At 37.4% G+C, this 17,119-nt stretch overlaps 1 protein-coding gene across 1 annotated transcript; it reads left to right on the top strand.

The window, feature by feature from the left end:
• Positions 1-907: 907 nt before the first annotated feature.
• On the top strand, positions 908-15,136 carry LOC140341216 (sialic acid-binding Ig-like lectin 16). Its single transcript, XM_072426782.1, has 12 exons — positions 908-1,040; positions 1,337-1,419; positions 2,310-2,687; positions 5,176-5,475; positions 6,370-6,399; positions 9,025-9,279; positions 10,481-10,522; positions 10,614-10,859; positions 10,978-11,265; positions 12,386-12,482; positions 13,142-13,235; positions 13,762-15,136. Exons 2-12 carry the CDS (start codon positions 1,341-1,343, stop codon positions 13,933-13,935), a joined length of 1,983 nt encoding a protein of 660 aa, XP_072282883.1. The 5' UTR covers positions 908-1,040; positions 1,337-1,340; the 3' UTR covers positions 13,936-15,136.
• The last annotated feature ends 1,983 nt before the right edge of the window (positions 15,137-17,119 follow it).

Here is a 17,119-nt window from a genome sequence, read left to right as displayed (position 1 = left end):
CCATATTTTATAGACATGCTCAGACTAAAGGATTATACAATTGCCAGGGTGTCATCACCTAAAACGTTAAATTTTGATGACCCTGGTTGAAAATTGTTAGTACAGGTCACCACTGTGTTCAGGTGCAAAACAGACCACTGATGGCAGCTAAAGTTTACTGTTGGGGAGGATGCTGCTCAAACTCAACCTATCTTTTCTCAGGCTGCCTGTACAGTGCAGCGTTATGCCTACTGTTGCCCAACAATCATTTTTGTTGACCATTACGGAATATTTGTATGTGGCTTAGGCAGAGGGTTGAACTTTTAAGCCAATTTGTGAGAACTAATAGATCAGTGTTTATAAGCCAGGGTTCTCACAGAGTTTACGAGGGGTTTCTTGAGTCATGAGCAATTCGTGCCTTTCAAGTCAGTTTAAGTGACACCAATTTGTTTTTGGCTATCTATAAGCGTTGCATTGCTCCCAATAGCCACCAATGTAAAAGGCATTTTTCCCACTGGTCACCTCACTAATGTAATGTGATCTGTGGACATGGTAGTCATAGCAGGTGTTCCCTGAACACCTGAAAGTTTTTTCAAGTTTTCTTCCATTCCTGATTTAGACCCTGGGCTTCAACCTCGTAGCCTACTCTAAAATGTACTGTATATGATTATTAGTTTTATTTCCCAATAAACTTAACTCATAACTGAAACCAGTAAACTCAACATTGTACAGCATGGTAACTTCAAGACTTAGTATATCCTCAAAGTATTTCACAGCATTTCCTAATTAGTCACAGCTTTCAATGGAAGCTCAAGCAGCATAATATTTACAAAGGAATCATTTTCTGGAGCTTGCATGATATCTAATACTAAAGGAGGCTTAAATTCTTGTTTTTTGGTTTCCAACAATTACTTCTTCTTTTACGTAGAAGAACCTTCTAACCACACTGTGTGTGCACAGAAAATAACCAGACGAAGAGGGAGCAGGACAGAAAGAAGGCTTTCCATCAAAAAAGGAAAAAGTCACAGACTAATGAACTAAGACGTGTGAAGCACAATATGGTAGGTTGTGGTCTCTATGAGATAGACTACTAAAGATGGGATGGAACAATGACCTTGTAGACAAAAGTGAACGTGTGTTCTCTTATGTTGAGTTGTTACATCTATCTATCTTTGAGATTTCTAATTGGGGGCTGTCTGTGCTGACTTGGAATTAGAGGTGCAGACTCTATCCTATAATATGTATCCTAATTGTTTTTACCTGGTGCGCCTCTAACTCTCTACTGTTGAGTTATATTTTGTATTGGCGCTTGGCTTCACCCATCCAGGCTGTACTGACTCATCTATTTGTATTGCAGGTAAATGGGTACACACATGAAGATGCAATTTAGAGCTTTAAGTCACTTATTTCTGCTGCTTTGTATGACTCCTCTCCTTCTGAGTAAGTTAAATGAACATTTGTATTATATTTATTATATATTACATTTATTGCATTTTATATTATTACTCACAACTATATTTAGAAAATTATTTGACCAGCAATTTTGTTTTGTGGTGAAAAAATGACAGTTTGGTAGCTTTATTCTACAGAACTACTGGGCGGAAAGTCAGCTGTGTGCTGGAAATGTATGACACCCTACTACTTAAAGTGAACTGAGCTTTCTCATGCATATCAAAGCAGCTGGTTTACTTTAATGCAGCCTTCTGCTGAAGCTTGTGCTGATCTTCCCTTTGCTTCTTGATGTTACTTTTGCCATCAAATAACAAAGTATCTCAATATACCAAAGAGGCTGGGAACTTTCTTCCCACCCAATGTTGGGTGACTAGTCACCAAGAACTAGAGATGTCACATGGGTAGAGTGAGCATGTGCTTTGCCATACCCAAAATATTGGGAGGGAAAGAAGTTGTAGGATACAAAACAAATCTCAACAATATCAGCTTTACATACAAGCAATTGGGTTTCTTTAAAAAAGTTCAGCAATGGCAGCTTACATCATTTGACATCCCCGTTTTTCAGATGGTAAAATGATTTGTAAACAGCTACATTTGTTTAGAAGATGGCACCTACTGGTTCCAATATCCAAGGTATATACATGGCTGAGCCTATAATGGGATTCAAACTGGCTACCAAATCAAACCGGACATTGTGGTCAAATAAGCCAAACCATTAGGAACCAAATAGAGCCAAAATCAACCAGCTTCAGTTGTAACTGTTCCCAGTTCTTTATATAACTAAAACATTACTTTATAACTGGGAACAAATAAATAAAAATAGCGCCTAAACATTTAGGTTTGAATGAATAACGTTAAATATATTTTGTCTTCTTTAGATACTACATGTGACGCTATCAATCACCAAAATTACATTCTAAATGTACAGCGCAACATCAGTGTGCAAAAAGGACTGTGCGTGTACATTCCTTGCACCTTTACTGTAGACCCAGCTGCAAGTCCATCAATGTCGGCCTCTTGTATTTGGTACAAGGAATCCTATAATGGAGAAATCATTTGTTCTCAAAACCCTTCTCAGACTCCTGCAGTTAATCGAGAACGAATTGTTTTTACGGGACACGCATCAAGAATGGACTGTTCTATGGCTATAAATGAGGTACTCGACAGTGATGGAGAGAAGGCATTCCTTTTTCGGCTTCAGGATGGTTCACGTAGCTACAACTTTATATATTATATGGTCACATTAAATGTTACTGGTAAGTTAAACACCATCATTTATTATAAAATATCCATACATTTTCCCCAAAATGATATCTGCTGACCCTGCCAGGAACATAGCAGTGTTCTGTTCCTGTTTACCTAAACCAAGCCCTACAGGCTACCTACCTATTATGCTACGAACATGTGGAAAGACGATGTAGTTCTTACTTTCTTTGCTAAGGTTGAATCCTTCCACTGGACTATTCACAGGAGGCGTTGTTACCTTAGGAAGTAAAAAGTTTCTATATTTAGGGGCTTGTAAGTCGTAATATAAAATAACCAAAAAAACCTAATTTATGGCTTATTCAGTTAATGGATAAATAGAGGCAATAAATGGGCAGCTATACGACTACCTTATAATTCATAAGGGTTTTTTTTTATAAAAAAGTGAATGTAATATTTGCCAAATATTCTCTGGTGAGAATCTTCCACACCTGTGCGTTTTTAATAGCAATGTCATAGCAAGTGCAATGTTAAGAGCCATTGAAGCTTCCCTGGAAAGACATCAGACAACAGGGAGCTAGGAGACATATTTTATTTTTGTTAGGATTTTCAATTATCCAGATTATTGTGTATCTGGTAGTGGTTGGTGACATTTACCTGGACTTGTTCCAGACTATATCTACTCATTGCACATACCTTTATCCAATTACTTTGGAGGTTGACACTGTAAATGTTGATTGTTCTAGATCAGGAGGTGTAAGATTGTTTGAACTATCCTGTTCTATTAACAGAATCTCATTCTTTATGTTAGGAAGTCTGCATAAATGTTCAACTATCCAATTACATGTGAATTGTTGCCTAAACGCTAGGGTAGAGATATTACAATAGAATTGGAGGTAGAAGATAGAGGTTGCCAAAGGCCTCCACTTCTTTGTTTGTGCATCATGCAAACCAGTTGCCCCTCTGTCCAAAACCTGATTGTCCTGGAATAGGTGCACAATCTGGACAGATTTTCTGGTGCTTCTATTAAGACAGGAAATTAGATTTAAGCACATATGTAACACATATGCTGCAATCATTAGTGCTCACAAATTATTCTTTAATTACAGTGCCACATTTCACAATCTCACAGATACGTATCAAAGGTTTGCTTTAAAAAAAGGTTCCTCTTTTTCATATGCATAGACATAGAACTACCACAGTGTCTGAACCTATTTTAAAGCCTCTCTAAACCAAAAAATACAGTAAAACCTTTTCCAGTTTCCAATCCTAAGGCTTAGTGGCTGCATTCATTTTCAGATCCCCTTCCCTTTATTTTCACCTAGTGCTTCAGCCAACTTCCTGTCCTAGGGTGACAATGCACTCTAAATCTTTTGTATTTAGACAACAGAAACAAGATAGAATTGTGAAATACATCCATTTTCTGTTTGCTATTTTATACAGTAGAGCAGCATCTCAACATGGGGCGACCCTTGGAAAAAACCTTCAGGTCTTTAGGTGACCCCAGATTTGATTACTTTATCCACAGCTCACAGTATATTAGTGTGATTGCCAATAGGAAGAATATCACCCTTAATGTTAGTCAAAAGGATCATTGGTGTTGCTTAAACTGACCTGAGAGGCACAAATTGCTCATTGCTTAAGGAACCCCAAGAAACCTCTGGAGAAACCTTCCATGGAACCCTAGTTGAGAAACACTCAGTAGAGGGAAGGGTAGCCTTCAATTAAGAAGTATATTTACATATACTTAAAAAAAGAATATAATTAAAGCAGTTGGTCAACCAGCAACTTTTAAGACAAAATACTTTTTAGCTATGTATTTGACAACATACCATATATAATGTTGCAGCCAAGATGCATAAAAAGGGCAATGATCAGGGGTATAAAGTGCACAAGAAAACCTGTAGAATAAATCGGTCAGGACTATGTAACGTACATCATAATCTTCAGAATGACCAATGCTATGCTATGTAATGTATAGCATAGTATAAACAGCAAACCAGTGAAGACAGTGTTAGCATAAATATATAGCATATAGCATAGTTATAAAATAAACTACCTGGTTTATGCCATGCAGTCGTAACACTGAGGATTACAACTATGTAATATTCAGAACAGCTTGCACAAGTCAGGACTAAGTGTTTCATTGTTGGCATCCATTTATGCGTCCTCCCTAAATAGTTCTGGTCAGTGGTGAGTGGCTTAAAAAATGTTAGTGGTCATTGATGTGTGGGGCCAACAAATAGGCAATGTCAAAGATATTTGTGCCCAAAAAGGTCATGTTAAATGACTGATGTTCAGTTATCATTATGCCCCTTTTAAATAGTTATCAATGGAAGGTTTAGTATAGGCAGAGATGCCCACTGGCTTCTACCTACTGGGAATGTGCTGAGTGATATCATATTGGAACTATTCAGAGAGAATTAGGTGGGAAGGGGCAAATCACTTTGGCAGCCAATAAGCCTTATTCAAGGACCTGCTTAGGTAATATTCACATTAGACCTCGAGTACCAGTTATGTGATCTAAAGCTATCTTTTTAGAACTGACAGATAAACCAGAGATCACTCCAGTGAAGAACTTACGGGCAAATGAGGAGGTGACACTAATATGCCAAAGTCCTGGAAGATGCAATGGGTCGGAACCTACAATAATATGGAATGGAAAAGTTGACAAGAAGACTGTCACCTATCACATTACCCATCCAGATGGGAAAAAGACATACTACTCAAATATCACATTCACTCCATCCAAGGAAGACAACCAGTCACCCCTATTTTGTTTAGTGAGGTTCAAAGCGAGTTCGGCAGAAACCGTGGCGAAGATCACTTTAAATGTTGAATGTAAGTCAAATAAACATGTAAGTCTTTCCATCAAGTAGATGATAAGGCTCAATTTATAAATGATAAACACAATGATAAGCATATGTTTGTTTCAAAAAAGTTACCAAAAAGGGAGTAAAATCCAAAACTAGTCACATGACTTATCCTTGCACTAAAAATTGATCCTATAGTGTTCATAAACTAGAAGAACACAATAGACAGCCAAATCAGATTTCTTCAGTTTTGAAGAAAAAATATATATATATCTTCCTTCAGTTTAAAATATATTGTCAACTCTATATAGGATATATCTAAAATTATGAGATATATGCAGAATACATTTTTTGGAAATAGGTAATCCTTGGAACCACCATTGGGCATTTGTATCAGCAAATTGGTGAACTTCAGAGAATTTCAGAGTATCAGAGAAGATCTTCAGCTGACTGGTAGATGAAGGGAAATCCATTTTTATAATATTATGAATAAATTGTTTTAGTATTATTGGTAAAGGCTAGATACACAAAGCTATTATAGGAACTGTCATTGCCGAACTCTTGAAAACCCTATCTGCCCAGTGGTTATAAAATTCCTCGATCTTCCCTGCCGGTCTTTATAGAAAGGTAAATCACAGATCCTAATTGCATACATGTTCTTGGTATTTGACCCAAAAAAATCAACAATGGCTAAGGGGCTTGGTGAGTCTTCTAAAGGAGAGGGCTTCCATGTTTTTATTAAAGAAACCCCAATAGCCTACTTGGACTTCAAACCAATAAGAACAAAAAAAGGTTCTTGTCTTTTTCCAAAAGCTGTTGGCTGCTACTAAAAACCGTCATGGGTACTTGTTTATTTATTACATTTTATTTATCTTATTTTACCTATTAAACCATATTTACAATATAATTTTACCTTTTTCAGATTGTCCTACTGTGTGCTTCATAGTCAATGGTAAGTTATGTGGCAAATCAAATATATTCTGCATTTGGTTTCTGCCATTAAAACCTCCCTTTACATCTTTTCTTATCTCTGTTCTTATCTTCCATCTTATCATAACTTTTATCCATACCACACGTATCTTCCTCTAACTCTCAGCATTTCTATCTCTGTCTTTCCACGGCTCCTCCTCTTTCTGTTTCAGAGCTCCTCTCTTCCTCTTTCTCCATTTCTGCAAGTAAAATTGCCATCCAATTGAACTTAAGGAACCAAGCAGAGCTCTCGAATTATAAGCCATGTCCGTAACTCTCCTTTTCAGGAGAATGTGCTATTAAACCAGAGAACTACTATGACTTCGGGACTCTAAACAGAATTAACTTACTGGGTTAGTGCTTATGCTTTACAACTTTCATTCAGCATGGAGTAACTAGAGTTTTGGTTACTGGTTGTGGGAGATTAGCTTCAAAAACACTCACTTTTTTTACACTTCAGCATGCACAACCTCTTCACCTGGCCCCAGGCTGCAACTTCCCCCCAGCCCCTATTTCATCAATGGCCAAGTGCTCCAGAGCCTCGAATCTCGAATTCTGGCCATGGAAAAAGGGAGGAGCGCCTGGCCCACTCATTTCTTTCCAGGACACTCTGACCCTGGATTCCAAGTATAGAGCTGGAATTCGGCAGCAACAAAATTATTTACAGTCTTATCCAGGTCCTTTAATCCCTTTTCTAGGCAAGGATGATAGTAGATGATGCCAATTACCGTCCAAATTTGGCATCACATGTATGGTACTGCTACATCAAATGAATGACAATTCCTGGCCATGTTTTTCCTCAACTTCCAACCACACAACTCCTGCCTTGTATTAATGTTCTCTGAGCACCAAACAGTATTCAGAAAGTGGATTGCCATAGACCCCTAGGGTAAAAGCCCGTGGGGTCACCAGGTCAACTCTCTTTTTCTACCACGTGGCTAACTACATTTATTCAAAAAGAACTGTTCTAAAATTCTTTAACCCCCTTATACTATCCCATTTAGTAAATATAAATAATATACTGTTCCAGCAATAATGGAAACTTTACAATGCTATCTCCCTAATTATCTCTAGCTCTGCATGTTTCTCTATTATATGTATGACTCTTTCTAACCTCAGTCTCTCTTATCTCTCTTTATCTCTTCTCTTCCTCATTTGCCAGATCTGATATGTTGTACCCTGCATCTCACTCATTTCTCACTTCTATTATATCTCTCTTCTTTTCTTATTTATTAATAATATCATCATGTATTTACATATCACCAACATAAAGTTGCATTATACAGAACCCAAAGTTTTGTCATTACATGTCCCTCAGTACAACTTACTATCTGATGTCTAAACCATAGTCATTGGGGCCCTTTTTTGAAAGCGTGGAGAGCAAAATTTGTCCTTCACTTTTGTAATACACCACTTTTAGAAATCTTTTTGATAATTTTAAACTAGCAGGTTGATCAAAGTCAGAACATGTTTTGTTTTTCAGCAAGCAGGTTAATAAAAGTGGAAAACAGAAATACCAGAATCAGAACCAACTTTTGTTGCCTTATTGAGAAATAGCTTAAGAAAGATTTTTTTCAACCTTTTAAACATAGAGGAACCCTTGAAATTACTCTCAGGTCTTCAGGGAACTCCTGCCATAATTACTACATCTTCAGCCCACAATATATTAGCATGGTGGTCATTAGCAAGAATGTCACTCTTTCAAATAGCCAAATTGAATATTGGTGCCACTTAAACTAGCCTGGGAGGCAGAAATTGGCCATTGTTCAAAGAAACCCCTAGAAACCTATGGAGAAAACTCGAGGGTTCCATTGATTCCTGGTTGAAAAACAATGCCTTAGGGAATGAAAGCATGTTGCATTATTAAATGTATGTTAAGGTCCTGATTTAATAAAGTTCTCTGGAGAGAATACACTTTCACCAGTGAAGCTGGGTAATCCATCAAACCTGTAATGGATTTCCTAAAAGCCAAGCTGTTGTTAGCAAATGTTTTCAATCCTGGACCAGATCCATTCCAGATTTGCTGGATCACCCAGCTTCACTGATGAAAGTGTATTTTCTCCAGCCTTGGAGAACTTTAATAAATAAGGACCTAATAGTCTACACAGAGGCTTATTAAAAAATCAGTGGTGTGGTAACACTGCTACTTACCTGACAAAGTCAAACAATCTACTCCCCACCAATCATGGTGCTCCGGTGGGGGTTCATTGGATTGTTACCACAGCCAAAGTTTTTATGAATGTGATGGGACACCGTGGGCCTCATTTAATAAATCTCTCTGGAGAGTGATCCAGCAAACCTGGAATGGATTTACTAAAAGTCATTAGCTATTTAGTAGCAAAGGTTTTAAATTCTAGACCAGATCCATTCCAGGTTTGCTGGATCACCTAGCTTCACTTACAAAAGTGTAGTCTCTTCAGCCCTGAAAACTTTAATAAAGCAGGCTCTGTGTGTAGCCTAATACTAAATATTGGAGAGCAGATGGATACATCAAATATCATGGTATGAATGGGTGAAATATAAGCCAATTTGCACTGCACTGCACTGTTTTATACTGCTATAAAATATTATAAACACACAACTTTCAATGTTTGTAATGTTTCGGTAGATACCATCCATAATGAGAACATCCCAATTATTGTCATGGAAGGGAAGTCAGAGATTATTAAGTGTACGGTGGACAGTAACCCCCAATCCAATATTACTTGGTATAAAGGAGAGATTGCATTACAGAACACATCAAGCAGGCAGACATTGATCTACAATGTGAAGAATGCTAACCTAAGTGATGCTGGGATATATCGCTGTTCAGCAACGAATAGCCTTTCAACTACTAACAAGAGTATTGAGGTCACTGTGCATTGTAAGTATATTTTATTTCCTGTAAAAGTGAAATACAGATTTTTTTTCCACTAAATCTTCATTAAACTTTATTGTTAGTGTTTAAGATTTTACAGATTTGCGGCCATCAAAGGAGCAATTCAGTTTTATCAGCCTGTTTTTGAACAGTAAAAGGAGAAGCAGCAGACTGATTAACTTATCTCCTCCTATTAGAATCGCCCCTTTTAGCTCAAATAGCTGAAATAATAAGGCTGAGCCCTTATGTATATAAGTCTTCAGGGGGCCAACTTCAGGTGGAATATCAATAAATTGGTGGTATATTCAAATATAAACCAATAGGAATATAAATCAATTGATCCTTATAGATCTTTTATGTATTATTGTCGGCCTCCAATAGATGGCACTGTTTCCCCATGTAAAGTGTGTAACAAACTCTTATAATGTCACAGATGGCAAGAGTTTGTTATACACCTTACATAGGAAAAACATCACCACACATGTTGCGTGCCCATTATTCTTCTTGCTCTGATTGTCCTTAGCCCCCTTTTCCTGTCCAGTGGTCTGATTTAACTTAAAATAGAATGTTTTGCAGGAACTCAGTCTATTCAGGACAAAGTGATTTAGAACTTCTGTACATGTATTCATCAACAAAAGCACCCTCATCCCCATTCTCTGCCTAGTTAAGCACTATTTCTCTCTGTGAAAGATTGGTGACCCATGCATTTTCCATCGAAGTTCAGTCGGGTCAAAGCACTATCCATAGGGCCAGGCAGACCTGGACATGCACTCCTTGGATATCTGTGCTTCTGCAGGAAGGACAAGTCTCTACAGGAAATCCATATCCCCAAGAGGGAGTACCGACTGATTGGATGATTCTCTCCTTGTTCTGGGTAACACCTACCTGTCTCCAGTCTCACACCTATTCATAAATCCTTTTGCTCCTCAAACATGACCTGTGCACATATTTTCACAGTAATAGACTGTCCATTTATACATCTATATATTGTATTATATATACATCTATATATTGAATTATATATATAGAGGGGAAGGGGAAGTCATTCAGAATCAGTTAGCGCTGTTATTTTATTTGTCTAATGCTACCATTAAAATACAATTCTAGACACTGAAAGTACAAATAATATTATCAGCTGTTTTTTGGGCTGTTAGGTTGGTATTTTTCTTCAAGAGTTTAAAAACAAATGTCTTCTGTTTCCATGCAGATGTTCCTCGAACACCGCAGATCAATTGTTCCATGCCAAAAGGTACGGATACTAATAATGTTAAAATACATAAATACTATATGGAGTCATATACTTCAGAGAATATATAATCTCCCATTCTTTCACCATCCAGACTGCATCATTGAAGGCAATAAAACAATTTATATCAATGAAGGATCCTCCCTTTCTCTCCGATGTTCTGCGGAAAGTTCCCCGGCAGCGTCACTGGCGTGGTTAAAACCCGGGAACCCTAATACAATATCTTTAGATGAAGAGCTTCACTTTTCCAATATCCTACACAGCAATGATGGGCTATATACATGTCAGGCCAACAATACATATGGAAGGTCAAATGCCTCAGTTACCATCAAGGTGATCTGTAAGTTAAATAAAAAAATCTGCTGGTATTACATTGTTATAGTACTTATATATATCAAAGCCAACATGCCTAAATTTTTCCTAACCCCCTTCTCCCTACACCTCTATTTTTTGTGCAGATGGACCCAGAGCTGTTTCAGGGAAGGATTCCACCTGCGCGACAGAGGAAAGAGTTATCAAATGTACTTGCATCATCCAATCTTTTCCAGATGTCAACATCCAGTGGAAGATCGATGAGAAATCCTACGCCATCTCTGATAAAGACATCTTAATTTCCACTTCTAGATTTGATGAAGAGACCACAAGCATGATGGATCTTCTATTAAACCACAATGAGGTCCATTCGATACAATGTATAAGTTCTAATCAGCACAATCATTTTACTCTATCTTTGCTCAGTAAGGAGCGTAAGTACCCACCTTCCATTTTGGACAGCTTGCGGAACTGTTTACATTTTCTTTTAGCTGAAGTTCTAATTTTGCTATAGTGACTTAAAATATTATACCTGGGTCTTGCCTTATCCTTTACCTGTTATAGATCAGTGAAAGGAGAAGCAGCAGGCTGATGAATTTATCTTCTCTTATTAGAATTTCTCATTAGCTCAAATAGCTGGATTCACTAGTTATTTGTGTTGCTTCTCAGGCTTAAGCTGAATACTGTTGTAGAGTATTCTTTAGGAGGGAAATTTCAGGTGGAATACATGTACTGTAAATACTCAAATTTAAACCAATCCTAAAATAAATCGAGGTACCTACTTTTACTCCAAAAAATAGTTAAACTATATTGACTCAACTATAAACCCAGAGCACAAAATGCACCTGTCACGAAAAATTTTGAAACAGTGATTAACAGAAATATTAATAAAATTAATGTGTATAATTACATACATGGGTTTGCTGTTATTTTTTTTTTTAATGGTTTCAGTTTGTACATCTTTTAAAGGGTAAAGTATTTTGTACGTTGCTTGCTAATTGCTATAATAGATCACTTGACTTTATTTGATCTTTTGTGCACTTTTGTTGGCCACCAGCAGGTTGCACTGTGGTCCCATATAAAGTGTGTAACAAACTTTAATAATGTCACAGATGGCAAGAGTATGTTATAAACTTTACATGGGGAAACAACACCACATAGTGGTGTGATCTAAGTATATAAACCAAGATTCTTTTTCCAATAGCTTTTTCAGGTTAAAAAAATACCTCAGTTTATACTTGAATATGTACAGTACTTACAATTCTTGTATTTAAAATGTATATATGATTATATATATAACTAAATACGTGGATACATTTTTTGTTTTTAATAAACTAGGCTGGAAACTGGCTTTAAGAATTTCGTTTTTCAAGTGTCACTAGGACATTCACCCAGACATGTAGGTCTCTACCATTGTGAGGGTTCAAGCAGTGCTGCCAACCTAAGTTGGACATTTGTTTCATAATAATCTGCAAATTGTGACATCCCACTGGGGTTTCCCTTACTCAAGAGAAGCACCTTTCTTAATTACCATTATTTTTTGTGTTTTTCCAGCAAAGTCCTCTTTGTGGATGATAGTTGCCGTAACTGTCGTTCTAGCTGTTACAGTGATATTGGGGATTGCGTTTATCATACTACAGTTCTGCCGAAGGTAAGAACGCCTCCCACTTTTTTGACTTTCCTAAATATGTAATGAACAGCTCTTAGAGTACAGTAAAGTAGCAGAACAGGTTTGGTAGTTCATTGGTACAAGGAGATTTAGGTCCAAAAGAAGGACAGGGGAATTTGGGTCCCAATGGGGCAAAGGGACTTGGGTCCAAAAGAGTGACAAAGGGACTTGGGTCCAAAAAAATGATAAAGGGGATTTAAGTAAAAAAAGGAATAATTGGATCTAGGTCCAAATGAAGGACATGGGTATTTAAGGTTCAAAAGAAGGACAAAGGGGCTTAGTTCCAAAAGAAGCATAAGGGGACTTAGGTCCAAAAGAGGGTCAAAGAGATTAGGGTCAAAATAAGGACAGGCAGATTTAGGTACAAATGAAGGACAAAGGAACCTAGGTCAAAAAGGAGGAGAAGGGGATTTAGGCTCAAACGTGGGACTAAAGAATTTAGGTACAAAAGAAGGACAAGCAGATTTAGGTCCTAATGAGAAACAAAGGGACAGTCCCCCCAAACAGAGCACAACAGTACAGGTAAGGGTCCTTCGACATCATTCAGCACTTTTCATACACAACAAAAGTTTATAGGAAAAACTCTATATAGGCGTTTCTGTTCCTGGAAAGTAACCAGATCAGGTTCTTTGTGTTTTCAGGAGGAAGTTGAAACAAGAAAATAAAGACAAGAATCAGTTGACTTCTAACTCTGACGATGATGTCATATACACTAACTCAAACATATTGTGTAATGTAAGTAAAAGGTTTTCTGTAGACTTTAAGCATACTAACCTAAAGTTACATACATGACAGATGATTGTTGTCTAAGACAAATGGCCCTACTCATTTCGGGAGAAAATCTAATACGAGTACAGCAGTATCCTGACATTGTTCACCCTGGCAGATGGGAATGGCCACTGTGCTTTCCTATGAAGAACACACTTCTCTATACTTCTTTATACTATATACTATATAGTATAGGCTATATACTTCTTTTCCTATGATGAAGAGCACAATGGGGCATACCTCTCTTGTCTTCCCCTCTCCAAGACAGAAAACAGAAGCAAACTGAGTTGATTGATGGTCTTTTTAAAGGGTGGACAATATCCTAAACACAAACAACAGTCCCTTAATCTCTTCCTAGTGTAACCCAATAGCTTAATGCTTACCTTCCTCTTCCAAAAAGCAATAATAATTGCCCAGCACAGCTCAACCTCTACTTGAAAAACCAAATAAATTTCCTTTAAACTTGAATAATAATTCTTTTTATTTATCTTAGGGTGGTGGATCTCAGGAGATCCCACAAAAAAATTCACTGCAAGACGACGGGGCCATATACGTGAACTGCAAAGAAGTAGAATATGCCAGTATTAACTTTATAAAACCGAGACCTTCAGACGCAGTGAGGGAAACAGAGCCAGAGACGGAGTATGCAAGTATTAAGCCCCAATAAGGGGGATATTTTCACATACAGAAGCTAATGTAAAGGACATTGACAAGGTTATGGATTTCCAATTATGGGGCAGCTATCCACTGGATGAAGCAAAAAGCAAAGGAAGAGCAAAAGTTTGAGTGTTTATGCTGAACTGTTGAAATGGACACTTACCTATACAGCTGTGTCATCCATTTTTCTTGGATGAATAAGAACTAATAGAAAAGCTCAAACACTTTCCTTCCCTGGAGAAATTATTGGTCCAGTCTTTTGGTTATGTGAGTAGCACTTAACAAACCTTGGAGGAGCACTTGTTTCAAGAAAGGCATTGCATCACTATTGTCAGGAAACCTGCAGCACCCAAGGTCGCCTAATGTTGGCACTGCGGTTTAGCCTGCCTTACATGGGCTTCCACTGGCAACCAGCAGGTGGCTTGCTGCAGATTCACCTCCTGGCTGCCAGCGGAAGGACGTGCAAGGAGTGCTAAACCACAGTGCTACCAGCAGGTGACATAGGGATCTGCAAGTTACCCGTCTGTAGCAACCTGCTAGTTGTTCAGTGAAAGTACATGCAAGGCGTGCTAAACTGCAGTGCCACCTACAGGATCCACCAGGAGCTGCAGGTTTCCTGACAACTATTTTTCCAATACAAAATGTTGGATCTTCCGACATTCTAGTTCTTGATCACTATAAGATCTTGAGAAGTCCATTTGCAGCCAATTTATGTTAATATGCACAATCTAGCAAAGCATATATGGCATTTCTTAGGGTGGGCTTTCAAATGGTAACCACCATAGATCATCCCTGCTCAGTATGTGTTATAGCAGCTACATATAGTTTACATAGGAAGACAAGGTAATGGATTGATGAGAAAAAAGCATAATTGGGAAAGAGGAACAGAACATTGTCACCCTATAACAGGAAGTGCCTGAACTGGAATTATCCTGGCCGGTTCAGCAAGTGGTATTTATTGAAAGCTACATAATAAAAATAGCAAAGAAATATTTTAATAACCTTAAGACATAAAACTATTGGCATGGATTTAGCAACTGGATTTACATATTATACCTTTAACATTACAAGCATAACTTTATAAAAAAAATTTGTTTAAAAATGTTTAAGAATATTTTGGATTTCTATTGTCTGTTGCAATATGATTTTATTTATTGTGTTGTCATGTTCTGGTTATTGAAGGTAAAACAGATTCCTTAATATTGACCATATAATGCTGGCTCTACTATATCTTCCTTATATAAAAAAATATTTACTTGTTTTTTTGATTTTTTTTCTTTATTATATGTATAAATAATCATATTATTAAAAATGTTTAATGTTAATAATTTGTATAGCTTATAAAGTGGAACCCTATCTGTTTACTTGACATTGTTGCCAAATAAGATAAACACACCTGGAAAGTGTAGAAAAAATGAAGCTTGGCCTGTCCTCTGTCTCTCTTTGATGTCAATGCTGTGGATATCTAAGTCATGGTTAATATGAGGGCCAATATTATATTATTATTGGCCATTATTGTATTACCCAAATTTACCATCTAGCCTCCCTGTAATGACCAAGCTTGCCGAAGGGTCAATTGAATTTGCTGGAATAAGCTCATAAGCTCATCCTTCATTTTTTCTTGATACAAGCCAATGTTCACCAACTTCCCATCCCCTCTTTCATACTTATTTTTGTACTTTTTGTAGTTTACAAGCAGTACTGGTAATAACAAGGACCGACAAACTGCAACCCTAACTAATGAAACTTAAGGCAAGTACCTTCTAGTAGAGAGGAGAATCAGATCATCTCCTACATGCTGCGTTCATCAACCCCAAAAGATTTCGGCTCTCCAACATATTGTTAAAAATGAAAATTTAGCTACATGATAAATGTCAGACATACCTTTGCTAACATAATCAATAGCATAGCAAACGCTAAGCAAAATATTGTTGGAACTTAACTGGAAAAAGCTTTCTTCCAAGATATATGGTAACCACAATGTATTACAATAGTTCCATGGCTACAGCAGCAGGAGACCACTCTGGGTGCATGTCAGCCAAAAAACAGGCATCTAAAGTTACAATTCTCACAACCACTATAAAACTCTCTGGTCTGATGTGTCTGTATTTATTTTGAAATGTCCATGATAGGAATCCAGTTCCTACAGCAAACATACCTTATAAAAGAGGAAAGGTTCCTAAAGTGACAACCATAGTTGGTGCTGTAATATTTATTCTGCAACACTTAGATGGTAGTTCAGATATTGGCACCAACAACATTATAGCATAAATCCTTTCTGCCATAGTTCAGGCTGGTAGTGGGGGTGGTATTGCGTGGAGGATCATTTTTTGGCACTCTTCAATGCCCTTAGTACCAATTAGGTATCAAGTAAAATGCTACAGCCTACAACTGACCATCTCTTTATGACCACAGTGAACCCATCTTCTAATGGCTACTTGCAGCAGAATAACAAACCATGTCACAAAGTGTCCCACAATGTGCTTCAGAAGAGCCCACAATCTCCGACAATGGCCCCACTATAGACAAAGTTTAAGTGGAACTATCATGAAAAAAAAAATAATGCTCAACTTTACAGGTGTAAAGCCATCGATCCTTCCGTTATCCTAATTGAGTCAATCATGCACCATTCTGTCTCCCATCTTCGTTTAAGGCATGGGCTGGACAAAAGGCATGGACACCCTTTTCCTTGTTCTTCTACTGACGTTACTATTCTTACATTAGGCAGGTGCAAGAAAAGGATATGTGCTTCAGGAAATGTTCAGAAAAGCTGCCAATCTCATCATGCATGCATGAGATCAGTACTTTTTTTAAAGTAGAAAAAGTTCTACTCATGCCCGGGACCAAGCATGTGCAAAAGGAGCACCCCGAAGTCTGCAGGCTTCCCATTTATTCTTTACTGCCACTGTGGAGAAGCCAAAAGGAGAAGGGTCGTCTCCTAAAATGGAAAAAAGATTTAAAAAATAGACTTTTTACATTATATAAAAGTGTTAAATACTCTTCATTATTATAATATAATTTAGAATAAGTAGAACATGTAATGATAAGTCTGCTTTAATTGTCCATATTGTAGTCTAAGGACAATTTTGAGGTCACCAACTAACCTAAAAATATATTTTAAGTAAGTGGAAATAAAATAAAAAACCCAAAGGGAGAACATACAAGCTTCACGTAGGTAGTGTACTGGATGTGAA

Source organism: Pyxicephalus adspersus, chromosome 11 (genome assembly GCF_032062135.1).
Source record: "Pyxicephalus adspersus chromosome 11, UCB_Pads_2.0, whole genome shotgun sequence".
Taxonomy (NCBI): domain Eukaryota; kingdom Metazoa; phylum Chordata; class Amphibia; order Anura; family Pyxicephalidae; genus Pyxicephalus; species Pyxicephalus adspersus.
Note: the sequence above shows the minus strand (reverse complement) of the source record. Positions and strands in the feature narration are given on the sequence as shown.

Bases quoted from the DNA above. Each gene is read 5' to 3' on its own strand.
- LOC140341216 (XM_072426782.1), top strand. From the start codon at position 1,341: ATGGGTACACACATGAAGATGCAATTTAGAGCTTTAAGTCACTTATTT. The intron at 12,483-13,141 runs GTAAGAACGCCT...TTGTGTTTTCAG, and splicing joins ATACTACAGTTCTGCCGAAG to GAGGAAGTTGAAACAAGAAA. The intron at 13,236-13,761 runs GTAAGTAAAAGG...TATTTATCTTAG, and splicing joins ACTCAAACATATTGTGTAAT to GGTGGTGGATCTCAGGAGAT.